The following is a 22,621-nucleotide window of genomic DNA, read 5'->3' on the forward strand; positions in this document are numbered from 1 at the left end:
TTTATTATCTGCCATCAAAAATTGATCGAAGGGGAGAGTGCAACAGTGTCTACTTTTATCTTTTGCCACTGAAGTGGAAAATAATCATTCAGTAACCAAGGAAAGATTAGCTGCAAATTCTAACAATTGTAGGCGTTATGCAAGAGAGCCTGACTAAAGCGCCACAGGAACAGCAGTTACTGTGGTGGTGGAATACACTGTGTGTGTCTTGGGGGAACAGGGGGAGAATTAGACACATGCCAGAACTTTCACAGAGAAGAAACTATTGTCATTACTTGTCACTATGTCATTACTTAAGGATCCATAATTTATCTCATAATTTATCTCATGCATGCTGACTTGAAAGTAAATGCTGCAGCTGGCACCAATTTTATCTGGGATTAGGGAATGTGTCTTCCTGGTCAAAGGATTTGTCAAAGGACTACTAAACCAATATTGTTGGTCCTACATTGCTTGGGGCTGCATACACACCATTCATTTAAAACTTCCCTCAGCGAATCACGGGAGCTGGCATTTAACTCTTATAGAGCTGCAATTCCAAACACCCTTAACAAATTGCAGTTCCCAGGATTCATTGGAGGAAGTCATGTGCTTTAAATGTGCACAGCCTGGGTATGTGCACAATCTGGATCCTGCCATGGTTTGGAAAAATTAACAATAAGCAATGGAAACAACAGTCACTAATGTTAACATTACTGAAATTCCCAGTGTTTCACTTTAATTAATAGTTTTATAGCTTCTGCAGTATGTGAGCAACTCTTATTACTTGGAGAGGGATTCAACAAGTTTTCAAAATAATGAGCATATTTTATGTTTCTGGTGCATCACTCGGGCAGCAGTAACATTGCTTCATTGTTCCATAGTTTTCATTGCCTCCGTGTTCCTCTTCTTCTCTCTCTCTGTTTCAAAGGAACCTGTGATCATGAAACAAAATGGAAGTTGAAAAAGAAAGCAACAATTTTAAAATAAAAAATAAAAACTTATCACCAGCCTTTCATTCTCTTCTCGTGGTTGCTATCAAGGGAAGGTGAATTCTGTCTAGTTGAATGCAAAATAGAACCAACCAGTGCACCCAAGGATAATCACGACAACGAGGACAAAAGGAGGAGGGAGAGAAGAAAGAGTCATTGGCTTAAGAGTCAGGGTCCAATGCATTTGGGATGATAATACAATGCTTAAAAACAAACCTGTATTAATATTATAAGATTCTAATTCTTAGGAATCCCATTGCCTGCACTTTGGCTCCAAAAATTTGTAGCCTTTAACTCCTCTATTATTTTATTGTGGGATAGTTCACATATTATCCCAATAGCATGGTAACCTTTAATAAACCGATAAATTCTCCAAGTAAACTGGCTGAGTGGTTATCATCAGATGCTGCAAGATTCTCTTGCCATTCAAAAAATACAAATTTTCAAAGCATATCAGGCCTGTGCATCACAATAAACTTTAATTTTAGAGAACTACCCAGAAGCTCCAACCTTCCTTTATTTTTTAAAAAAGAAAATTGGTGCTGCACCTCTTCTTGTTCTGCATGGAAGGAGAAAGATTGCAGAGTAAGAAACCTTTTCCTAATCCCACCTTAGAAATAAAAGTAAAAGTTGGTTTACAACGTATCAAGTCTATTTGATATATTTTTTTTATTTAATTTCTCAAATTCATATATTATTTAACTAGAATTGTCTCTAAGCAGTGCACAAAAATCTCAATACAATGGAAATAAAAATCAGTTAAAATAGCCACATGATTTAGATTTGTTACAAGCACATTGTGATCTGCCTCTTTGAAATCAGTCGTGTAGGGCCACATGGGGAATTATGCCTCAGGCTGAAGGAGCTGTCCTTAGTGAAAGGATATATTTTGTTCCAGTTCCTTAATAAAAAATTAAGACGTAAACATCCTGATTCATAGCCATACCCACACATAACACATGACAGTGGGATAGTGCACAATTTTAAAGTAGGAAGGGAGTGGAAGTAGAAGCCTTTGGTTAAAGAAGAGCACCTACCCATACATCTGAACTGTTTTTTATTCATATTAACATTACCACAGCACTGGAGTCTGCTGTACCCCTGCAGCAGAAATAAAATACAGATCTCAGCCACACTTCTCATTCTAGTACAATAGTATCTTCAGCTGATTTCAAAAGTGGGTATGGTGGTTTTTAATTAATAAATAAATAAATAAATAAATAAATAAATAAATAAATATTAAATTTATATCCAAACCTTCTTCCCAGAGGGGATCAGGACTGCATGGGGTGGTCATAGGAGAAGACAAAACCTCCATACTCAGCAGACCACTACAGGACCACAAGAACGGCCTTTTCTGCAGACTGTAAGACCTGGGGTAGCAAATACAGGGAGAGGCACTTCTTCATGTAACTGGGTCCCAATTCATTCAGGGCTTTGTAAGCTAAACATAACACCTTACATTGGGCCCAGTCCAGCAGCAAACAGGAAGAAAGTGCAATTCTCAAATAATTCATTTTATGTGATCTTTTCTTGGTGCACTGCTCGACACTCCTGTGGCCATAGGAGCCACCTCCTAGGAGCTGAGGAGGCTTTCCTCCCCCCACAAAATAATTGAGGGGGCCAAGCCCCCCCAAAGTTGATCATAGAAACATAGCATCTTAGAGCCAGAAGGGACCTAGGATCATCTAGTCCAACCCCCTGCAATGCAGGAATCTCAGCTGAAACATCCATGACAGATAGCCACCCAACCTCTGCTTAAAAACCTCCAAGGAAGGAGAGTCCATCACCTCTTGTGGAAGTCTGTTCCACTTTGAATGTACATTGCCATTCAAATCATGTGCATGCACTGTGTCATGTGATCGATTATGTGGGGCGGTACTTACCTGCCTCCCCCCATATCTTATTTAAGCTGGCACCCCTGCCTGTGGCCATCTTTTGCAACAGCTTCAGCTTTTGGACTGTGTCTCCACCACCACTACCTCACAAGGTGATTTCACAGATTTTACAAATAGAAACTTTGCTCTCTTAAACCATCCATGAATGAATACCATGCAAATCTATCCTTTGAAACTATTGCTTAGGAATCTAAAATATAGTATCATCATGATCAACTCACAAAGAACAGAGTCCTGGCAGTAAAAAGCAAAATCCTAACCTTTGTGTTTCCAGAGAGAATCTTGAAAGAAGCTGTTTGATAAAACCCCCAATCCCAAGTCATATTTACTGTACTAGGAGAAGAGAATGATAAAACAGCCTTACCATACATGGCTTCTCCCAAGGAATCCTGGGAACTGCAGCTCCCAGAGCTGCAATCCCCAGCACCCTTAACAAACTACAGTTCCCATAGTTCTTTGGTGGAAGTCATGTGCTTTAAATGTATGATGTGATAATAAAAAAGTTGGAAGAGGGAGTGGTACACAGGAAGGAAAGGAAGAGAACATGGGCATGGACGAAGAGAAAAGCCATGGGGAAGAAAAGCAGAGCAAATGAGCAGGGAGGAGAGATGGGTATGGTCGGGAGCTGCAGAGGTAAGGAGGGCTGATATTCATGAAATAACCAGGTGAATGTTGGACTGTACCTTTCTTGGATAATTCTGTTTTCACCAACCAGGACTTTAAACGTAGACACCTCTTTCTCTGAGAATTTGTCCAGATTAAATCAGTCTAGTGACAAAAATATTTGAAGAATCATGATGAGAATAGCAGGAGATATAGAAGGTTATAAATTAGTTACTTTGACAGCTGTGTGAGGGAAGCTTGCATAACACCTGCCCACACAAGGCCTAATTCAAGGTAATATTAACAGTTCCTCGCTTCTATGAATGCTCCAAAAAGTATTCACAGACTACAAAAAGCGACTACTGCAAACATACTGTTTTTTAATTCTATTTGGTGCAAGTTATCCGTTTTCACTGTCTGAAGAGTTGCAGAAGTTAAAATTACATACTTGAAAAGCTTGCTTTAACTAGAAAAACCATTGCTTAACCTCTTGATTCCAAGCTGAAAACAGTGCCTGTTGCATTTTTCTGCCCTATAAGATTTTATGATAATGGCAAACCTGTTAGTAAAACTGCCTGAAGGCACACTCCTGAGGTGTGCTGTGTTCAAAATTACAAATATATTTAGTAGACATAACATTATGTTAGCTGGATGTTAAGAAAGCTGAAAGATATTTTATTATCATTTCAGACTAGTAGCAGGCAGCCTACAGTCTCAATTTAAAAACTTAATGTTAAAAAATTAGTGAAATGTTATATTATCTGGTAATTATATGCACTTGGGAACTGGCTTTGGGCCAGAAAATAAATTCAGTATAGTTATGCTTTTTTGGGATTGCACTAGTTCAGCCTGCAGGTGGGAGAATGCATATTTAAATGTTTCGTTTTCCAAAAAATGTACAAAATTTGCATATTAGGGAGAAAGATTCAGTTTAGCTTCCTGTTCCACCACATGTGCAGGGAGGTTTTGTTTTGTTTTTAGAGGAGTCAGACATGGTACAGTGTAGAAACAGCTTTTTAGGTTTTAAGACTGCTGAATGTATAAACTCAGTCATTTCTTGGAACTCTGATTTTTGATTATTATTATTTTTGGTAACTGAGGGCTCTTGAGGAAACATGTGTTTTCCCCTCCCCTTTCATTTTTCTTCTTGTGAAAGGATGTTCAGTATGATGATTCAGAAATGATGTAAACCTTCTTTGGGCTTTTGTCTGAACATGTGAGAGTTAAAGTGCTTAGGGGGCAGGGTGTGCATGCAAGCTTATGCATTAAGCATGAAGAACTGAAGGGGGTTTCAGAGTGATCTTGAGATGAAGAATGAAAGGTGGCATCTAAACAAGAAAATGTTGAGGTAATTCAAACTGTTGAAGTCTTCAGTTACCTCACACAGACTAAGTAAGTGTGTGTTCCAGTCATGACAAAGAGGTAAGATTTCTAGATTTCCTAGACATTACAGTGCACTATAGAACAGTTGGCAATGGAACTGACCAGAGGGAAGTCAAACTTTAATCTTAAATTGTGACCAGGATCTGGTGTGAGATGTAAGCCTTGTTGAATGGATTGCAAACCGTGACCATAGTGCTATCAAACATAACATCTGTAAGTGCAAAGAAAATTCAATACAGACACTTTTAATTTCAGAAGAGGAAACTTAACAAACTTACCAGTGAATAGGTCTTAGCAGCAGTGAACATCACCACATATTGTGGCAATGAATTCCGTAAGTTAATTCCATTCGTTAATTTTGGATTCGGTTGAAAAGGTCATACCATCTTTTTATAGCAGTTTATGCTGGTGAAATATAACATGAGTTTTGAACCTTTTAAAATTATTCTACAAAGTATCATTTTACACTCTGTAAGAAATGCCATTACGAATTGTCAGCATACAGTTCTATATAGACTCTAGTGTTCAGTACTGAGGTTCATTCACATGGGCAGAAAAGAGGAAAGTCATATGTGACTTCCACACTGGTGCAGCTTTCTGCATACTTGGTATAAATAAATGTAGAGTATTTGATTGTTCCCAGGGCACTATGCCACTGCTAATAAATGTGGTACAAAGAAAGCATCCTTTCATATAAATTAATTGATAAAACAAATGAGGGCAGCGTCTCCATAAACCAAGGAAGATAATGAAACTAGGGTCCTGAGATGAAACAGAAACTCTTTCTGGTGATGAAGCTGATCACAAAATGTAACTTGATTTAAGGAAACTGCTTCACAACTGAACACAAAAACTTGGTTCTGTATTGTGAACAACTGGAAAGTAAATTATGTTTCCTACTTTGAATAATGCCAGTGCTGTTTCTTTGTTGTGTAGAGTCCAAGCAGGAAAATTGTTGCCTTGCTAGAATATGAAAATAACATTACTTGAGTGGCATGGAGAAGAGACATGCATTGAGGATCTTGCAGCTGGTTGGTATGGCTACAGTATGTGTAAGGAGTACCATCCATTTGTGGAGAAGATGTAAAGCCAGGCAGGATGAATAAAGCCAAGGATGGCATTATTTCAAAGAGCTACACAATGATGTGTAGGGAGGTGGTAGAGATGGAGCCTAGCCTGCCATGAAGTAGCTGTCTTACACATGGATCTGGTTGAAGGGAGTGTTCTGATGATGACACATGGTGTAGTTTTACTTTGAATATAAATAAGGCTGACACTATAAAATGGGCTGGATGGGTCATGGGCAAGATTTGAAATATAAGCAGTTGATTACTGAAAGAACTAATAAAAGTGAAGTTCAGATAATAAAACACATGTAAAACAGCTAATAAAAAGTAACAAAAAACAAACACCAGGAAAGGAGGGGTGGGAAGAAGAAATTTATGTTCAAATGTATATGAACATAAGGGACCTCTGAACTAATTTTGATTGTCAAATCTGTCCCCTGTGCAGTTCACTTACTGGCTCTATTCTGTTCCACAAGAGCTCCAGCAAATATCATGTACAGCCACATGTTACTGGTAGTGCTTGTGATTTCACAACTAAAAAATCCTGTAAAATGTTTGGTGATGAGATTATCATAGGACTGATGTGCAGGGTTTTTGAACCAATGTTACTGTAGTAGCTGAGATTTTTATTGTATTTTTATTGTATCATATTTTTAGGAAGGAAACAGCTGGTTCCAATTAACTGCTGATACACGCCTCCAGAAAGTGTGCCCCTAATAAAACATGACTATCAAGAAATCATGTTCTTTTACATTAGACCCAGTTCCTCCAGAAATACTTAAAGGCATGTTACAATATAAAAGCAGAAAACATTTTTAAATCCAGACCCAAATATGACACTTAAAAGCAAACAATAAAAACCAGGAACTGCACAGCAGTTGCAGAAGAGCAATAAAAAATAACAGCAATATTTGCACAACCATTATATTTTAATGATTTGATTTTACTCCTAAACAATGCTGCTATGTTTTGTTTGTTTTTCAGTTTTCTATTCTTAGGAATGTTAAACTCTAAGGGTGGCATTCTCCACAATTCTCCACACTATGTGTACTCTTAATTTTTTAATATAAGCCCCACAGGAAAAGGGTTTGTAGCAGCTATGTACAAAGCCTTTGTCAATATTACTTTTGGGAAATTGACCAGTTTAAAATCTACATAGAAGATGATTGGGGGCGGGGAGTATTGAAGAAAAATGGGAATGGCTATGGAGAGTGAGTCTTTTTAAAACTAGCGAATTGGTTTTAAAAATGCACCATAGATGATATTATTCTTCTATAATGCTTTGCCACTTTACTTCCAGATCCTTTCCTTTATGCTGGAGGAGATGCGGGAACAAGGGTTAGGGTACCTTTTTCCATTTGTGGTGGGAGTGCCCACTGGTGGTGCAATTTTGGTTAATGAGCTTTGCAGAAAAAAGTAAGATCATCAGGGACCAGATTCAGTCATCATAAGAACATGGTTTTTCTTTATTTACTCAAGGGAGTAAATGAAGAATTTAAAGCAAAAGATCTGTTAATAGTTTTATTAATAGCTGTTCATCATACAAAGTTCAAAAATGGAATACTTTATCTGATATCAACAATATGAACAGATGGAACAATGTATGGAATTTAGCCCTTCAAGAAAAACTTATACAATAATCTTGATTGTCATTGTCCCATACAGAACAACGAAATTGAAAAAAATTTACATCAGACATTAAAAAACCCACAAGCCTGCTATCCCAGCTATCCCAACCTGGTTAGCCCCTAAAAACTCTGATACCCCATAATTGAATACAATATACTCACATAAAGACTACCTTTATGTAGTTACATTACAAGCTCATAACAATGAGCACTGAACAATATAAACATTTAAACCTCATGAAACCATAAAAGCTGACTAGGTCATTCTTAGCAAACTAACTGAAATCAATGGAGTTATGTTAGTCATGGCTAATTTAAGCCTACTGATTTCAGTAGGTATAATCTGAGTATGACTTAGTTGGATACCATCCATAGAAAGCCAGTGTTGTGTAGCAAAAGTCAAAATAAGCTAAAACACATTAGATATTCCCTATATTGGGTGACATAAGCAATTTTAATGTTAGTTTTAGGGATGCTTCCAGAAGCAGCAGCTGCATACTCAGTAGTTTATTATCTTGGTGTCTTTGTGGCTTCAGTTCAGCCAGTGTTTCTGGCATTCCCTGGCTTCAGGTGTAATGCATATGAGAACACTGAAGAGGATGTTTAGCAGATACTGACGACCCCTTCTGTTGTAATGTTTCACTCTTCCATATTCCTTTGTTTTCATTCTGCATTCTTAATTCCCATGATAAGAGATAAGAGGTGGCTGTCCTACATGTAAGCTGAGTTCCTTGTTTCTTTTTCTTTTGACCGTTCCTGGCTGCATGTTCTCTGTTGATGTCTTGTTCCTGGTACTTGACCATCTTGTCTGTGAAAGAAAACACTCCAGCTGGCTTGCCTGATAAGAAGAAAGGAAAGTTTGCTTGGTTTAGTCACTCCACAGAAACTCATGGTAACGTTCCAATGTACTCTGTGTCCATCCTTTATGTGTACGTGTATGTTTCTGTGTAGTAACTGTGTAGTCCGTTGGTGCATGTCTGTGTCTTTCTATAGCTTCTGCAGCATTGTGCACTTGTGTATAAGGTGGTAACTACTTTTTGGATCAACCTTTTCTTCCTGATGTCATCAGAATTGTATCCCATGCTGCCGCCAAGAGCTCCATCTAATGTCTTACATCCCCAAATAATTTCATTTTGTGTCCCTGGAGCAACCATGTGATAAAATGCTAACCTGAGAATATTTTTCTTTGAATGCTTCTCCCACAGCAAGTGAATATTTCATTATTCCTTGGGTGACTTATTTGAGCAGACAGGTAAAATAAACTTATTGGAAGGTATTGGAATAGGGAGTTAATAGCAAGCTACGATGTTCTAGATGTTTAATTTTTTTCTAAAAAGAAGATTGTACAAAATATTAAGTATAAAAAAGAAGGCACTGTTATCAGTATTGTTAGAGGAGTAAAGGCTGCTGATATATAATTCACCAAGCTTTGCTGCTATATAACCTACATTCAGTTTTATAGGACTCACCTTCCTTCTCCCAGGTAGTTCCATGGTTGTTGCACAGCCTACACTCTTTAGGCTCAACCACACTTCATTTGTGCTGTGATTTCTAGTCATAGTTCCAATAAGTTCCCTTTTTCCTCTTTTTTTTTGTTTTTTTGTTTTTGTCCTACCGCTTTCCCTGGGAAAACCTGTGGTTTACTGCTGAACTGGGGTAAATGTTGATTGGCTTTTCTGCAGATTCAGCAGTAAACATTGGCTTTCCCCAGGGAAAGTGGCAGGACAAAAAAAGAACCTCTTGGACTCATGACTAGTAATCACAAACAGAAGTATGGATGAGCCCTGTTTACATTTACACAGGTAGACATACTGTTTTTAAAAGCTGAATATCTTACCATGTGTTGCTGGCGGGGTGGGGTGGGACTTATATCATTTTAGTCACAAAGAAGATTATTGCATTCAGCTAATTAAAGTCATTAATATATTTTTATACAGTCTCTTATTAAATAATTTCTGACTACCATCAAAAGAAAACAATAGAACCTGATGAATGGACGCAAAACATTTTGATTATGTTTTTGTTTTTGACAGTCTTCTTCGAAAGTGGTAGATAAAAATGTTTCAAAATATTTTCAGTGTACTGACATTTTTTAAAAAAAGTTTTGAAGGAAATATCAGACTTTCTAAAGCCCAACTTTTCAGTTGGACCAGAAACAAAAGGTGACAGCTCTACTTTTCTCCCTGATGTGCAAGAAGGTGATTGTGTGGATGAATTATTAGAATAAAATAATGTTTGGTGACATCTTGGATATCTTTCAACAATACAGGGCATACCATAAAACCTCATAAAGTTGTATAAAGTTCTGTGGTCTGAGGGGCTGCCAAATCATCTGTCCAAACACATTGTGTCACCCCTGAGTAGTATAGATAGTATAGTAGTATAGTATAGATAGTATAGTAGTATAGTTCATTTTGGGTACTTTATTTGGAGAGCAGAAAAATATTAGGGGAGAAAATTGCAGCACTATGGATATAGATTGAATATGGTTAATTGAAATGGTGGAAGATTCAGGACAGACAGGAGTAAGTAAGCACTTCCTCACACAGCACACAGTTAAAACTATGAGATTTGCTATCACAAGATGACCGTCAACCTGGACAGCTCTTGAAAGGAATTAGACAAATCCATGGAGGATAAGGTTATCAATGATGACAAAGCAATGATAGCTATATTACCTCCAGTATCAGAGGAAGTGTTCTCTGAATACCAGTTGCTGTGAATCAGGAATGGGAGTGCTTTTGCACTAGGCATCAGGTTGGCCACAGTGAGAAAGAATGCGGAATAATATACGGTAGGCCTTTGGGCTTATCCATAAGGGCTCCTCTTATTATCTTATAAGGTGGGGGAGGGGTTATTGGGTTGTTGCTGCTTTTATTTTGAGTATGTATTTTGAGGTTTTATATTTTGATTTTATTCTGTGAACCACCCTGAGACCTGCAGATATAGGGTGGTATATAAATTCAATAAATAAATAAATAAATAAATTCTTATCCTGTTCTATGACCAGTGCTGGATGACACATTGTATGCATCCTTCCAGCAACTCCTACAGCCAAGCTGGTGCCAAATGTATTTCTCTGCTTTCCTTTGGACCATATCAATGAGACTGAGAGGGAATATTGTTGTTTGGACAGGCCAGGACCTGTGACAATCCGGGGAGGTCACTTCAGTGCTGCTAATGCAGCTGTTTGGACCCCAGAGGCTCACTTCATTGTCTCTCGAGACAGATGCCAACATTTGCTTAGGATGTTTACGATTATTTATTTATTTATTAGATTTCTATACTGCCCTTCATCCAAGGATCACAGGGTGGTTTGCAATATAAAAGCACAAAATACATACTATAGTAAACAAAAACAGTAAACCCCCTTCCCCCGCAGCTTAAAAGGCCATAGATTGCTTTATTATCCAAAGACCTAGGAGATAATATGCATAATAACAGTTAAATTTATGCTATGCTGGCTACCTAAGTGCTCTACTAAAGTCTGTAATTTTCATCAGGACCCATATTTTTAATTAAGCAAGGGCTTAAGGGCAACCACATTTTTTTGGCACTTTTTGACACAAGTCGAAATATTATGGGCTAACGACTCGTTACTGCTCTCTTTCCTGGTTTGGTTTAAAGAGCCCATTGCCTGTACCTTATGACTAGTGTGAGAGAGCTGCATCATGGAATAAGTAGATTTTTGTGTCTATGGGGAAGATGCTAGGCTCTAGTGGCTGAATCACCCCTCAGAACCAGTAGTCATTCCTTACTGTAGAAAGACAGTATTAAAGATTTGGTGCTTCTAAGTCATTTAAAAGAGCAAATAAAAAGACCTGCCATGGACAAACAATTGGTTGTAAAGGTCACAGATCCATGACAAGCTCACTATTCTGAAAGATAAAATAATATGGAGTAATGCCTTGATATCATAATTCTGCTTTAACATTATTTCTGTACTTCATAATCTTTCACATATATAATTTATCTTTCAAAATATATTCAAGTGACCTACAGAAGTTCACTTCCCTGCAGGTATCTTGAGGATTCTGCGAATACCCTCTGCATCCTCCACATCAGGATGTTGTGTTTCATTAAGTCTTCTATTCAAGTTATACAGGGCCTAGAAATGCACCAAATAGCCTACTGTGAAACATTCACAATTGTCTTCTAGAAAAGTATTTGTGGGACTCATATCATTCAACTTTATTATGTTAACTCATCTGAATTGTTCATAGTATCAAGAAGCCTTAAGATTCAGAATGATGACACACTGATGTGGAGTGTAGGAGAAAACATTACTTCTGCTTAGCTTCTTAACTGTCCTCTTTTGATGTATTAGAAATAATCAGTGGCTGTCAGCCTGTTAAATTTCATGTATGTTTTACACTCCCAAACTTATGTAACTGTAATGTATAGAGAACAAATCTTGTGTTATAGCACTTGCTAATGGGTTACTCCCTGACCTGAGGTGGGCTGAAAAATGAGCAAGAAACAGGTTGTGTAAGTGAACTAATTCATACAATCCTTCCAGAATATAGTTTCATTTCAACCTGTGTTAAAATGGGTGTATGGTGAAATGGTCAACTTTTTCTTCTCTATGCATATAAATTACACGCAAACTTTGTGACAAACTCAAAAGGGGAAGAAACCTCACTGGCTTATCACTGGCTGACTAGTGACTATCCAGGTAGTGGGTTGATTCATAATGTGTGTACAACCATGTTTACCTGCATCCTAGCTTCTCAAGACTATTGTATGAATCTACTCTAAATCTCCTTTTTCACATTTGTGCTCTGCACCTAGATGACATGCTTTGGATGTTACCTGCCCTGTCCAAATCATCAAGTGTTGAATAGAAGCAAAGGCTTTATACTGTATTTACGTTCTGTCTATATTTAGGGTGAATTGCTTGAGCCATAAGTGTGATTGTTTTACAAAATGCCCAGCGTGTAAGGCAACCACAAAGCTTCCATAGAGGGTAGAGTGATAGTATGGTACATGTTGACTAAATTACCCAATGAAACAATAATATAACTTGCTATTCCACATGCAAAGCAATGTGTGCATTTATTTAACTAACATCTCAGTATGCCAGGATGGTTGTGTGGATTGTTCCTAATTTTGCATCCTAGAATGTTAGGACAACATTGCCCTAGAGCTCTAGCATTGTAGTTATTCACAATCACTTTTTAATTACCTTGTCTCTGGCTTTTCCTCAACACAGCTCTTTCGTTTTTTGCTCATTTCCTGCCCATAAAGCATATTCCTGTTTGGACTGTGCACTGTTCTTTAAATCAGGATTTTAAAAAATAAAAATAAAAAGCTTGTATATGGAAAGACAGTTGTGCACAAAAACAGACCAAGGAAAGCAGAATGGGATGTGTGTCTGTGTGACTTTATTTTGTGGAAGTTTAAAGTTTAGGGGGCTGTGCCAGATGGAAATGTCAATAAGAGGTATCTTTGTGGGATGTAAAAATTGTTCAGGAAATTTGTATCACATTGTTTGAAACAAACAGGTTAAACTTCAGGAAAATGTTATCTTAGGGCTTTTCCTCTGGTCACAATTCATTTTCCTTATTAATTTATGCTTTTTTGCTAAGCAAGCACCTTCACTGCCAGGAACTGCACATTTGTGTATTGCAGACCAATTACTGACCTTCTATTTTCATTCCTCTGATCCATGTAGTGAGCATGCCCACCAGTGAGACAGAATCTGTGAACACTGACAATGTGGCTGGAGGAGATATTGAAGGAGAAAACTGTGGAGCACGGCTGGCGTGAGTTTAACCATGTTTATGCTTGTATCTTCCTTATTCCACCATGGAGTCTGACGGATAGTTAAAGAGTAAACCTTAAAAACTTTCTTCAGAATTTGCATTGCCAGAGACTCATTCTTCTTAAATTAGAATGAGAGAACATTTTGAATTAGATATTCCCTTCCAGGTCCTGGTCCAGCATTCTAATCACTGTGTCACACTGTGGTGTTCTGGAATTAGATATTCCCTTGTTCTAGAACTTCAGAGCTTCCCATAGAACATTATTTGTGTCACAAAATAGCTGCTACTTTGCATAGAACAGAGTCCAACTTTCATTGTCTTCCATTTATACTTGTTTTTTATTTGAAATACATAAATATGGACTCTGAGAAGAGCTGTGTGAGATTATGGCTTCTGAAAGTGCTTTTCCTGTGATAAATTTCCCACACAGCTCACTCTGCAGGGTGCTTTCAAGACGCCTTTCAGATTGCTTTTGACACTGTAGGAAAAATTAAAAGGACACTGAATGCCAAGCCTCACTTTTCTGTCCCACGTCCCATAGTGTCTTTTATTGAGCAATGTAAAATTCAAACAATGGTGGCACCAGAACAGTATATTTGGGTCAATGAAGGGGCAAGGTGTGGTTTGGGATGAGGGGACAGGCTATTATAATAATAATGTAATAATAATAATTTATTATTTATACCCCACCCATCTGGCCGGGCCTCCCCAGCCACTCTGGGCGGCTTCCAACAAAATATTAAAATACAGTAATGCATCAAACATTAAAAGCTTCCCTAAACAGGGCTGCCTTCAGATGTCTTCTAAAAGACTATGTCTCATGTCTAATATTTCTGGAAGAAAAATAATGGTATATTTCATATTAAATATATAAGTGTGAGCTGTTTGTCTGAAGGGTGCTTGCCCCCGCTCCCATTTCCTTTCTGGCACTGCCTATGGGCATGAAAGGAAATGTGTTATTTTGAAGTCTGCACCATGTTTTCTGTTAGCTCTAGCATACCAAAATGAAGAGCAGTTCAAAACCAGGTTATTGACTTTCCACGGGTATCCTCCAGATGAGGGTATTTTGTTTGATAACTCGTCTATACAAGTTACACAGGAGACTTGGGCAAGGTGTAAAAGGAGGAGGGTTTAGTTAGGTATAAAGGAAGCAGGTTTGGCAATGTGGTGTTGGCAGGGCGGTAGTGGGTTGGTGAGCAAAGCAAACAGGGACACCAGCCCCTAGTATTGATATTTGTGGTGGCTAAGGGAGGTCCTGAAAACTCAATATTTTCCATGAGTTTGCCCTAAATATATCACCAGAAGGGACTTCTGCCATCAAGAACATGGCCCAGAATCCTCTCTCTCCTAGGTTCATTTCCAAACAAGTTTTGGTGACTCAATTCTGCTGTTGTGTTAAATCCCATGACAACAGCAAAACTAAACAAAGAACGTAATTTTTTGGGGGTCATTTTAGAATTACTTTTTGTTGCCTTAAGATCCATGACGTTGACAGGAAGAGTTGAGCAGTGGAGGAAATATGTCTTCATCATATCTTTGTAAGAATTGTTTGGGGGAAATTAGGCTATCTTCTGAAAAGTATGGACACTCTCTATGGAAATATTCAATGTATGAGCTCAGGATTACTTTTTGCAGTAACAAGTAGCTTCCTATATGTAAATAAATATATAATTGAATATTTGCTTCTGTAGTGCCCCCACTGTCTGTACAGGCCTGCCCTCTAGCACATAGTATTCAAGGACATACTGCTTCTGACCCTGTAGTTCCTACAGAACCATCATGACTAAAATACCTTGAAGGACTATATCTTCCATGAATTTGTCTAATCTCCCTTTAATGTAATCTACATAGTAGTAAATTCAGTAAATTAACCATCTGTTGTGTGAATAAATACCTTCAAAGAGAATCAGTAGGATTGTTAGTTTGAGGTAGAATGTAGGTCTATGAAAATGCTGAATAACAAAAAATGGTGTGAATTTCCATCACTGTTGTTTTGAGAGATCTTAGCTGTCTCCAATAGTTTTTAAAGTCATTTCAGCTAGAAAAGCACACACGCTTTCTGTCACACACATACACAAAATTTTGGATGTTATTAGGTAACCTGTTGGCATGGTAGAGATGCTTAACTGCAGCGTCTAATGCACTAGAGATACAATTATCACATGCATGATGTGTGGAAGAACTGCCACATCTGTTAGCTTAATTAAATAAAATGTTATTCAAAATGCCACTCAGCCCCTTTGGTGAAAAGTAAAGAGATAACATTGAATTTACCCAGTGGGATTATGAGCAATTTTAAATTCATTTTCCCACTGAGGGCCAGTTTAACATTTTAAGGTGTCCCTAAGCACTGATAATTTGCAGACCCATTAATGTTCATTGTTGATCTGCCCCCTGTTGCAGTGCAAGGATACCAAGTGGAACCCTTGCTCCAGTTAAACAAACCTACTTTTTTACTTTTATTTATCTTCTGCACAGTCAGTTCAACAGTTAAAACAACTTTCCATTTCCTCCAGAGACATTAACATATCAGGTGTAATATTCAGAATACAGTCCAGTTAACTAAACCACATTAACCTCCCCCCCACCCACCAAAGTATAGTATGGTTATTTCTTGAGGTGGTAGAAGTATGGCTTTTCTTAACTGTGTTGTAAGGAATAGCCAGTGAAAACAGGGATCCCTAAAATTAAATTCAAGGATGAATCTAACATTGATTCTGCTTCTCAGTGTTTTGCTCCTAACTGCCTTTCTCCCTAGACAATTGTTCCATTTTCTTCCTTTGTTAACTTTTCTCTTTGACCTCTTTTCTTCCTACTCCCCAGTTTTCCCTCTGTAAAGGCTGTAATATGTTGCTTTTTCACAATCCTGAGATCTTTTTCTTTTGTTTTCTTATCCCCCCAAATCAGAATCATTTTGACCTTTGTGATGTCTGACAAACATTTTAAAACAAATGGGAGTTTCTACTAAAGTTACTGTTCCATCTCCACACCTTTTCTGTTTCCCATCCATATACTTACAGATCTAACAATACACCAACACTGCCCTGTTCCCTCATCATAACCCTGTTCCCTTCCCAAAATTATTAAGTATTAAACAACAACAAATTGAGTAAATCAATTATCTTCTTTATGGTAATTATCTCTACTCCATCATTTTATTTATTCATTACATTTACATCTCATACTTCCTTCAAGAAGCATACATATACAGTGGTACCTCGGGTTACATACGCTTCAGGTTACAGACGCTTCAGGTTACAGACTCCGCTAATCCAGAAATAGTATCTCGGATTAAGAACTTTGCTTCAGGATAAGAACAGAAATCGGGCTCCAGCAGCACGGCGGCAGCGGGAGGCCCCATTAGCTAAAGTGGTGCTTCATGTTAAGAAGAGTTTCAGGTTAAGAATGGACCTCCAGAATGAATTAAGTTCTTAACCAGAGGTACCACTGTACCTCCTCCCACTACCACCCTCATTTTATCATCACAGCACCTCAGTGGATAGATTAGGTTGGGCCAAGAGTTAGTGCTTGGCCCAAGGTCATCTTTTAAGCATCATGAATATAGTGGAAATGTATCTACTCATGTATCTACTCTGAACTTAACCCAAATATAAACTTAAGTAACTAAAATAACCTAGCAGTTCAAAAGCACGTCAAAGTGCAAATAGATAAATAGGTACCACTACGGCGGGAAGGTAAATGGCATTTCTGTGTGCTGGTCTGGTTCGCCAGAAGCGGCTTAGTCAGGCTGGCGACATGACCCGGAAGCTGTACGCTGGCTCCCTCGGCCAGTAAAGTGAGATGAGCGCCACAACCCCAGAGTCGTCCATGGCTGGACCTAACAGTCAGGGGTCCCTTTACCTTTTTAACTAAAGTAACTCTTAAGTTCAAAGTTAATTCCAAGTCTGCAAGTCAGAAGAAAGCTTAGCCAAGTGGTTACTTGGATCCCTTAGTTCCAGCGAATAATGAGAAATGAATAAGCAAAGGTGAATATTAAGCAAAAATGAATAATTTTGTACTTTGGTTCTAGTTAGAGATGGGACCACCATAGTGGGATGATAACCGTATTAACCAATCAGTGGTGAGATATGCACCTCTCCCAATTTGCTTCACATTTTGTTTTGGAAACATCTAACTTCTATCCTCGTACACTCCCTTTGTTCCTCAAATGTTGTGCATGTTATCTGGCTGCTAGGTTTTTTCTTGGTGCATCTTTGAGCTTCTGTGCTATTGTCAAGATTATTCGCATCATGTTCATAGCATTGTTATAGGTTCACCAGCCCTGGCACTGTCAAGCAAGAACATTTTTGTACCCATTTGCAATGCAAGTGCCATCATTGCACAAGAGTCCATCAAGGCAACAGGTTGCACTCCTGTTCTAATCCCACTGTCGTCATCATCATCATCATTTTTTATTTGTATGCTGCCTTTCCAGAGTTAAAAAACAATCCTCAAGGCGGCTTACAGCATAACAAGATTTACATAATTACAAAAGACATAAACAAATAAACCACATCAAAAAAAATACACAACCAAATGGGAAAAAATTTCCACATAAATCAAAATCTAAAACTAAGAATACAGCATTATATCACAGTTTAAAATAACAAAGGTAAAAAATACCAGCAATTTAAACAAACAAAAACAAAACAAAACGGAGCCCGCTCTGCCTAGCAGCGGCAGCGGCAGCGGCAGCAGTCCTTTATAGAGCCCATCAGGCCTCGCCCTGGGCCAGGTGGTGAGTGGCAGGACGGGGGCCCTCAGGCGCTGAGCAGGGGAGTCCTCCTGGGTGGCAGCTATCTGCCCATGTATTACTTATAACACTACAAAAGAGAGGTGCACTCTGTTTGGAGCATCTTTTGCTGATATCTTCCTATCTCTTAAATATTTTCTTCATGTGGAAACAGATAAGAATGGTTGTCTACATGGGGACAAGAACATTTTGCAGCACGATTTGGGACAGCATTATTATTATTACTACCACCCCACCCATCTGGCTGGGTTCCCCCAGCCGCTCTGGGGAACTAGGTTGTATAGTTGCTGTTTGCTGTTTGCCACATTGGTATAGATGTGGCTGTTTGCCACATCTATACCAATGATATAAATTGGTGTCTTTTTCAAGCGAGTTTAAGACTGATATTAACTGTTATAAGATATATGTTACCTTCTTAGCACTGTCTGCATGACTATTGGCCACAAGATGCCTATTTGAAAATCCTGCCCATGCTGTCGATGATGCCAGCTGGATGCATGTAGCTGCCACTGTCTGGAAGTCTGGCAAAGAGTTTAATGCCATGTATACTAGCAGTTCCACTTATCTTGCTGGCCACAGGAAAAAACCTTGCTTTAAGAAGATTTATAAGCAGTTTTCACAGTGATCATATGAATCAGTTTCTAGACTAGAAACTAGGGCAGGGTATAAATAAAAATTATTATTATTATTATTATTAGACTGAGCCTTAAAGGAACTAAATCTATGCAATTCAGGAAGAACCTATTAATTACTCAATGGACAGGCTCCTTGAAAAAAGGGGTGGTGGCAGTGGGACATGGTGCTTTTGGAATCTTAGCCCTTAAATAAGCCATCAGTCATATCTATCTGATTCCTACCACCATCACATTTATACCCCTTCCCCCATGTTTGGCTATAATGGACAGCGGATAAGCCTTCAACAGTTCCTTCCCACTAGATTGTGGATATAATCCTCAAAACATTTAGAATGACGCAGTTTAGGTGGTTTGCTGCTATATATCATCATCCTGTATTGATTTTTGGCCTCAATGACAAAAATAAATTAAAATCTGTATAGAATCTGCAACTATTTCTTATTTTGTTCTTTCTCTTTGCATGGAAATTAAGAGAACAGATCATATGCTTAAGATACAGTTAATTTTTTTCCTCTCTTTCAGGCACCGGATATCTAAATCTAAGTTTAGGTAAGCACTGCAACAGCTTTTTTAAAAAAACAAAAAACAAAACAAAAAACAAAACAAAACCACCCTATCTTTTCTGAAGCTTTGAATGAACATTCCATCTATCTTCTTGTTGCTCCTGTTGTAACTAGTAATGGCAATGATATAGTGCCAGCTAAAGATTTTGATTAGTAGGCTGCTGAGTTACTTCCTTTACCACTCTGATGAAGAGGAAATCTAATTAAGATTGGAGTGGTTAACAAGACTAGCTTCCACATTGGCGCCCCTATGGCTGTTGAAGCCATGATGAAGTGAAAACCCATTAAGAAAGAAAAGGAAGTAAGTAATTAGAGGAGACTAAGAGTCAGGGCAATAGGTACAAGAGGCCTGTATGGGGCTGGTCTCCCAGGGCTTCTCCAGGCCTTTCCTTGACTATGCAGCTTTCACTGAAAAGGTAGTTCTTCAGTGATTTGCTGCTCCCTCATGAGAACTTCTGAGTGTGTTGTGGGTAGGTGTCAAATGTGTTCATATATTTAGTAATGTCATAAGGCAACCTTCCCCAATCTTCTTGTTGTACTACAAACCCCCATTGTCCCTAATAATTGGCCATGTTGGCTAGGAATTGGGTGGGTAGGGGCAAGATTGGAGAAGTCTGCCATAAGATGTTCTTTAATAAGAATTGTAGAGGAGCACCTGTTTGTCTCATAAAGTGTTGCCGTAAGATTCACATGTGTTTATAGCATGTTATTTTACTGGTTGCTGATTTATAATGTATTTTGTGCTTATCCATAGCAAGAGATTGAGAGAGATAGGCATGGCCAAGGAAGATGCACATGCCACTTTATATGAGCTTTAAACACACAAACCCAAACCCGTTGCCTTTATTATCCAGGAGCCAAGTGTTGCTTGGAAACTGGTTGCTAGGCAAGCTAAATTGTGAAGAGTAGGGGCTGTATAATTAGCTTTAAATACTTGGTGTGGTTAGTAATTACTCCCAGAAATCACTGTGACACTCGTGAGGGGCTGCGTGTTCCAGGAAACATAACATAGCATTGTACTAACGCTCTGTCTCAGCAAATAGTAGCCCTAGCTTTGGGTTCAAAGGACAAAACGCTAGACCTTGCTAACACAGTTTCTGAAAATAATTCTGGGCAAGGCAGTTTCTGTTGTTGTTGGGATCTTGATGGCTGTTAACCTTTGCTATGAAATTCTGAATAGTTACAATTTATATTAGAGAGACAGGAAAGGGACAACTTTTCCATTGACTTCTATAGGCAAATATTATGCCAGTAGTTATTTGGTAATTGAGAGATTAATGTTTTATGTAAAAAAGCCAGGGGAACATCTGTAGCTGCTGGTAGATGGAGCATCCTAGCCACCAACACTAACTACCCATTTTGGGGTGTTTAGAGCTCATCTTCATAAATTGGTTTCAAACTGAACAGCAGAGGTTGAACTTGGTGTTTGGGTCAGTGGCTTTGTGTGGTCTTGACTTCCATATGAAGAGAAAGCAAAATAGGAAGCAATAAACAGCTTCTTTTACCCTTATCCAAGAGAATATTCTTTTTTAGATTTGGGCCCAAGCTACTGCTGATTAAAAGGGGTATGTGTGTGTGCAACTGCAGTAAAGAATTTTCATCCCTTTGCATCCCTATGTAAGTGTCCATTTTGTATAAAATCTTGCTATTCACAACTAGTAAAATGAAATTTAAAGCAAGAATGAAAACAGAGCTTGCACTATGATTTGTAGCTTGCTACAAATGTGTGCACATTGTGCTATGAAGTCAGTGCAACACAGGCTGGGCTATTCAAGAGACATAGTCTGCCTGTTTTCATAAGCAGTCCATGCCCAAGAGGGCCTCTTGTAGGAATACTATCAAGGCTCTGTAGGCTTCACTGGACCACTGGACAACTATACTGAACAATGTGCAAATATGTTGTCTTTTGCTTCTTTCATTCCATGTCCAGGCAAACATAGAAAACACTCCTCTAGGAAACTAGGCCAGTAAATACAAATTAATAATTGGAGGTCAAAGGTGACCTCATATGGTTTTGTAAACAACTTGTTTGGTGCATGGAGCAATCATAATTACAGGTTTCTTTTCATTTTTCAAGCCGCTACTGGCGTAGATGGAATCGGTTCTGCAGACGGAAATGTCGAGCTGCTGTCAAATCCAATGTGTTCTACTGGCTCGTGATCTTCCTTGTGTTTCTTAACACCCTCACAATTGCCTCTGAACATTATAACCAGTCAGATTGGCTCACTGAAGTCCAAGGTATGGAGGATTCTGTTTTGTTAAAATAATGCTGTGTTTTATTTATGAGAATGTACATAATATTATAGTTAATTGAAATTTTATTTATGTGTGCAGATAAACTGAACTTAGTGTTCAAAAAGTAAAACCATTTAATTGCATAAGCAGCACCGCTACCCCAGAGTCGGCCATGACTGGACCTAAAGGTCAGGGGTCCCTTTACCTTTACCTTTTTACCAGGGAAAAATACAAAATATTAAAAACTATCTTCTCAAAATATTCTCTGTTCTGCTCCATGGTTCTTATGCTTATTTTCTGGCCAGCTAGCATAGGGAAGGGAGAATTTGAACAGGCACTAAGGTGCCACTATATTCAGCCCCATGTTCCAAGAGCATAATAGTATAATTAATCCATTAAACTAATTAAATAATCGGGTCCCCAGTGCTCTGTGCAACAATACAAACAAAAGAGGCAGACTATGTTGAAACATCACAACTATGTAATACAGGGATGGGGAACCTCTGACCTTTGGGCTTCATGTCACCTCAGAGGCTTCCCATAAGGCCTCCAGGGCTCTTGCTCCTTGAACCATCTCCCTGATTCTGCACTTATCTCCTGATTGTGGCAGGAGAGGGGAAAGCAGCAAATTGCAGGTGCTGGGTGCCTGATCTGGATGGGTGTCTGGTATGAGAGTAAACAGACTTTAACCCTTTCCCCCTAACTGTGGTCTCTGATCTAGGTCAGGCCCTTGTGCCTATAATTTTCATTGCCCAAAATGATCTGTTAAAAGTCATGTTAAAAGTTATTTGCATTTGGGAGGGAAACAACTACTGTTTCCAGTGAGTGGTTTTTCACCACTGGAAATTTCAATGGGGTGTGGGTGGGTGGGAGGGTGGGTGTGTAAGAGAATGTGGGGTATTGGAATGCAGCCTTTGGGGGGGGGGTCCCCATCCCTTTTGTAAAGTCTTCTTGCATGTATATGCAGTTGCCCAACCTGGTTGCCTGATACCTTCTCCTTTTCACACAGACTTGTGTGCAAAGAAACCCCTGTGTATTTATCATGCATGTCCCGAGTGTTGTACAGGTTCTGGGGCATGTTTTAGAGTGCTCCTTCTGTTCTCATGCAACATGTCCAGGA

General features: G+C 38.6%; 1 protein-coding gene and 1 long non-coding RNA gene across 18 annotated transcripts in view; one reads left to right on the forward strand and one right to left on the reverse strand.

The window, feature by feature from the left end:
* CACNA1C (calcium voltage-gated channel subunit alpha1 C) overlaps positions 1 to 22,621 on the forward strand; it is a 518,169-nt gene that overhangs the window by 356,470 nt on the left and 139,078 nt on the right. For 16 of the 17 annotated variants that reach the window (XM_077935171.1, XM_077935172.1, XM_077935174.1 and 13 more), the window contains exons 10-12: positions 13,225 to 13,315; positions 19,226 to 19,252; positions 21,344 to 21,504. In XM_077935171.1, coding sequence (XP_077791297.1) covers positions 13,225 to 13,315; positions 19,226 to 19,252; positions 21,344 to 21,504 — 279 coding nt within the window. Of the gene's footprint in view, positions 1 to 8,367; positions 8,443 to 13,224; positions 13,316 to 19,225; positions 19,253 to 21,343; positions 21,505 to 22,621 lie in introns of all 17 variants that reach the window. The other variant, XM_077935173.1, reaches the window with a different exon arrangement.
* LOC114605886 (uncharacterized) overlaps positions 21,420 to 22,621 on the reverse strand; it is a 142,619-nt gene continuing 141,417 nt past the window's right edge. The window contains exon 7 of the long non-coding RNA XR_013394423.1: positions 21,420 to 21,516. This is a non-coding gene — a long non-coding RNA (uncharacterized LOC114605886). The remainder of the gene's footprint in view (positions 21,517 to 22,621) is intronic.

Source organism: Podarcis muralis, chromosome 10 (genome assembly GCF_964188315.1).
Source record: "Podarcis muralis chromosome 10, rPodMur119.hap1.1, whole genome shotgun sequence".
In the NCBI taxonomy this organism is placed as follows: domain Eukaryota; kingdom Metazoa; phylum Chordata; class Lepidosauria; order Squamata; family Lacertidae; genus Podarcis; species Podarcis muralis.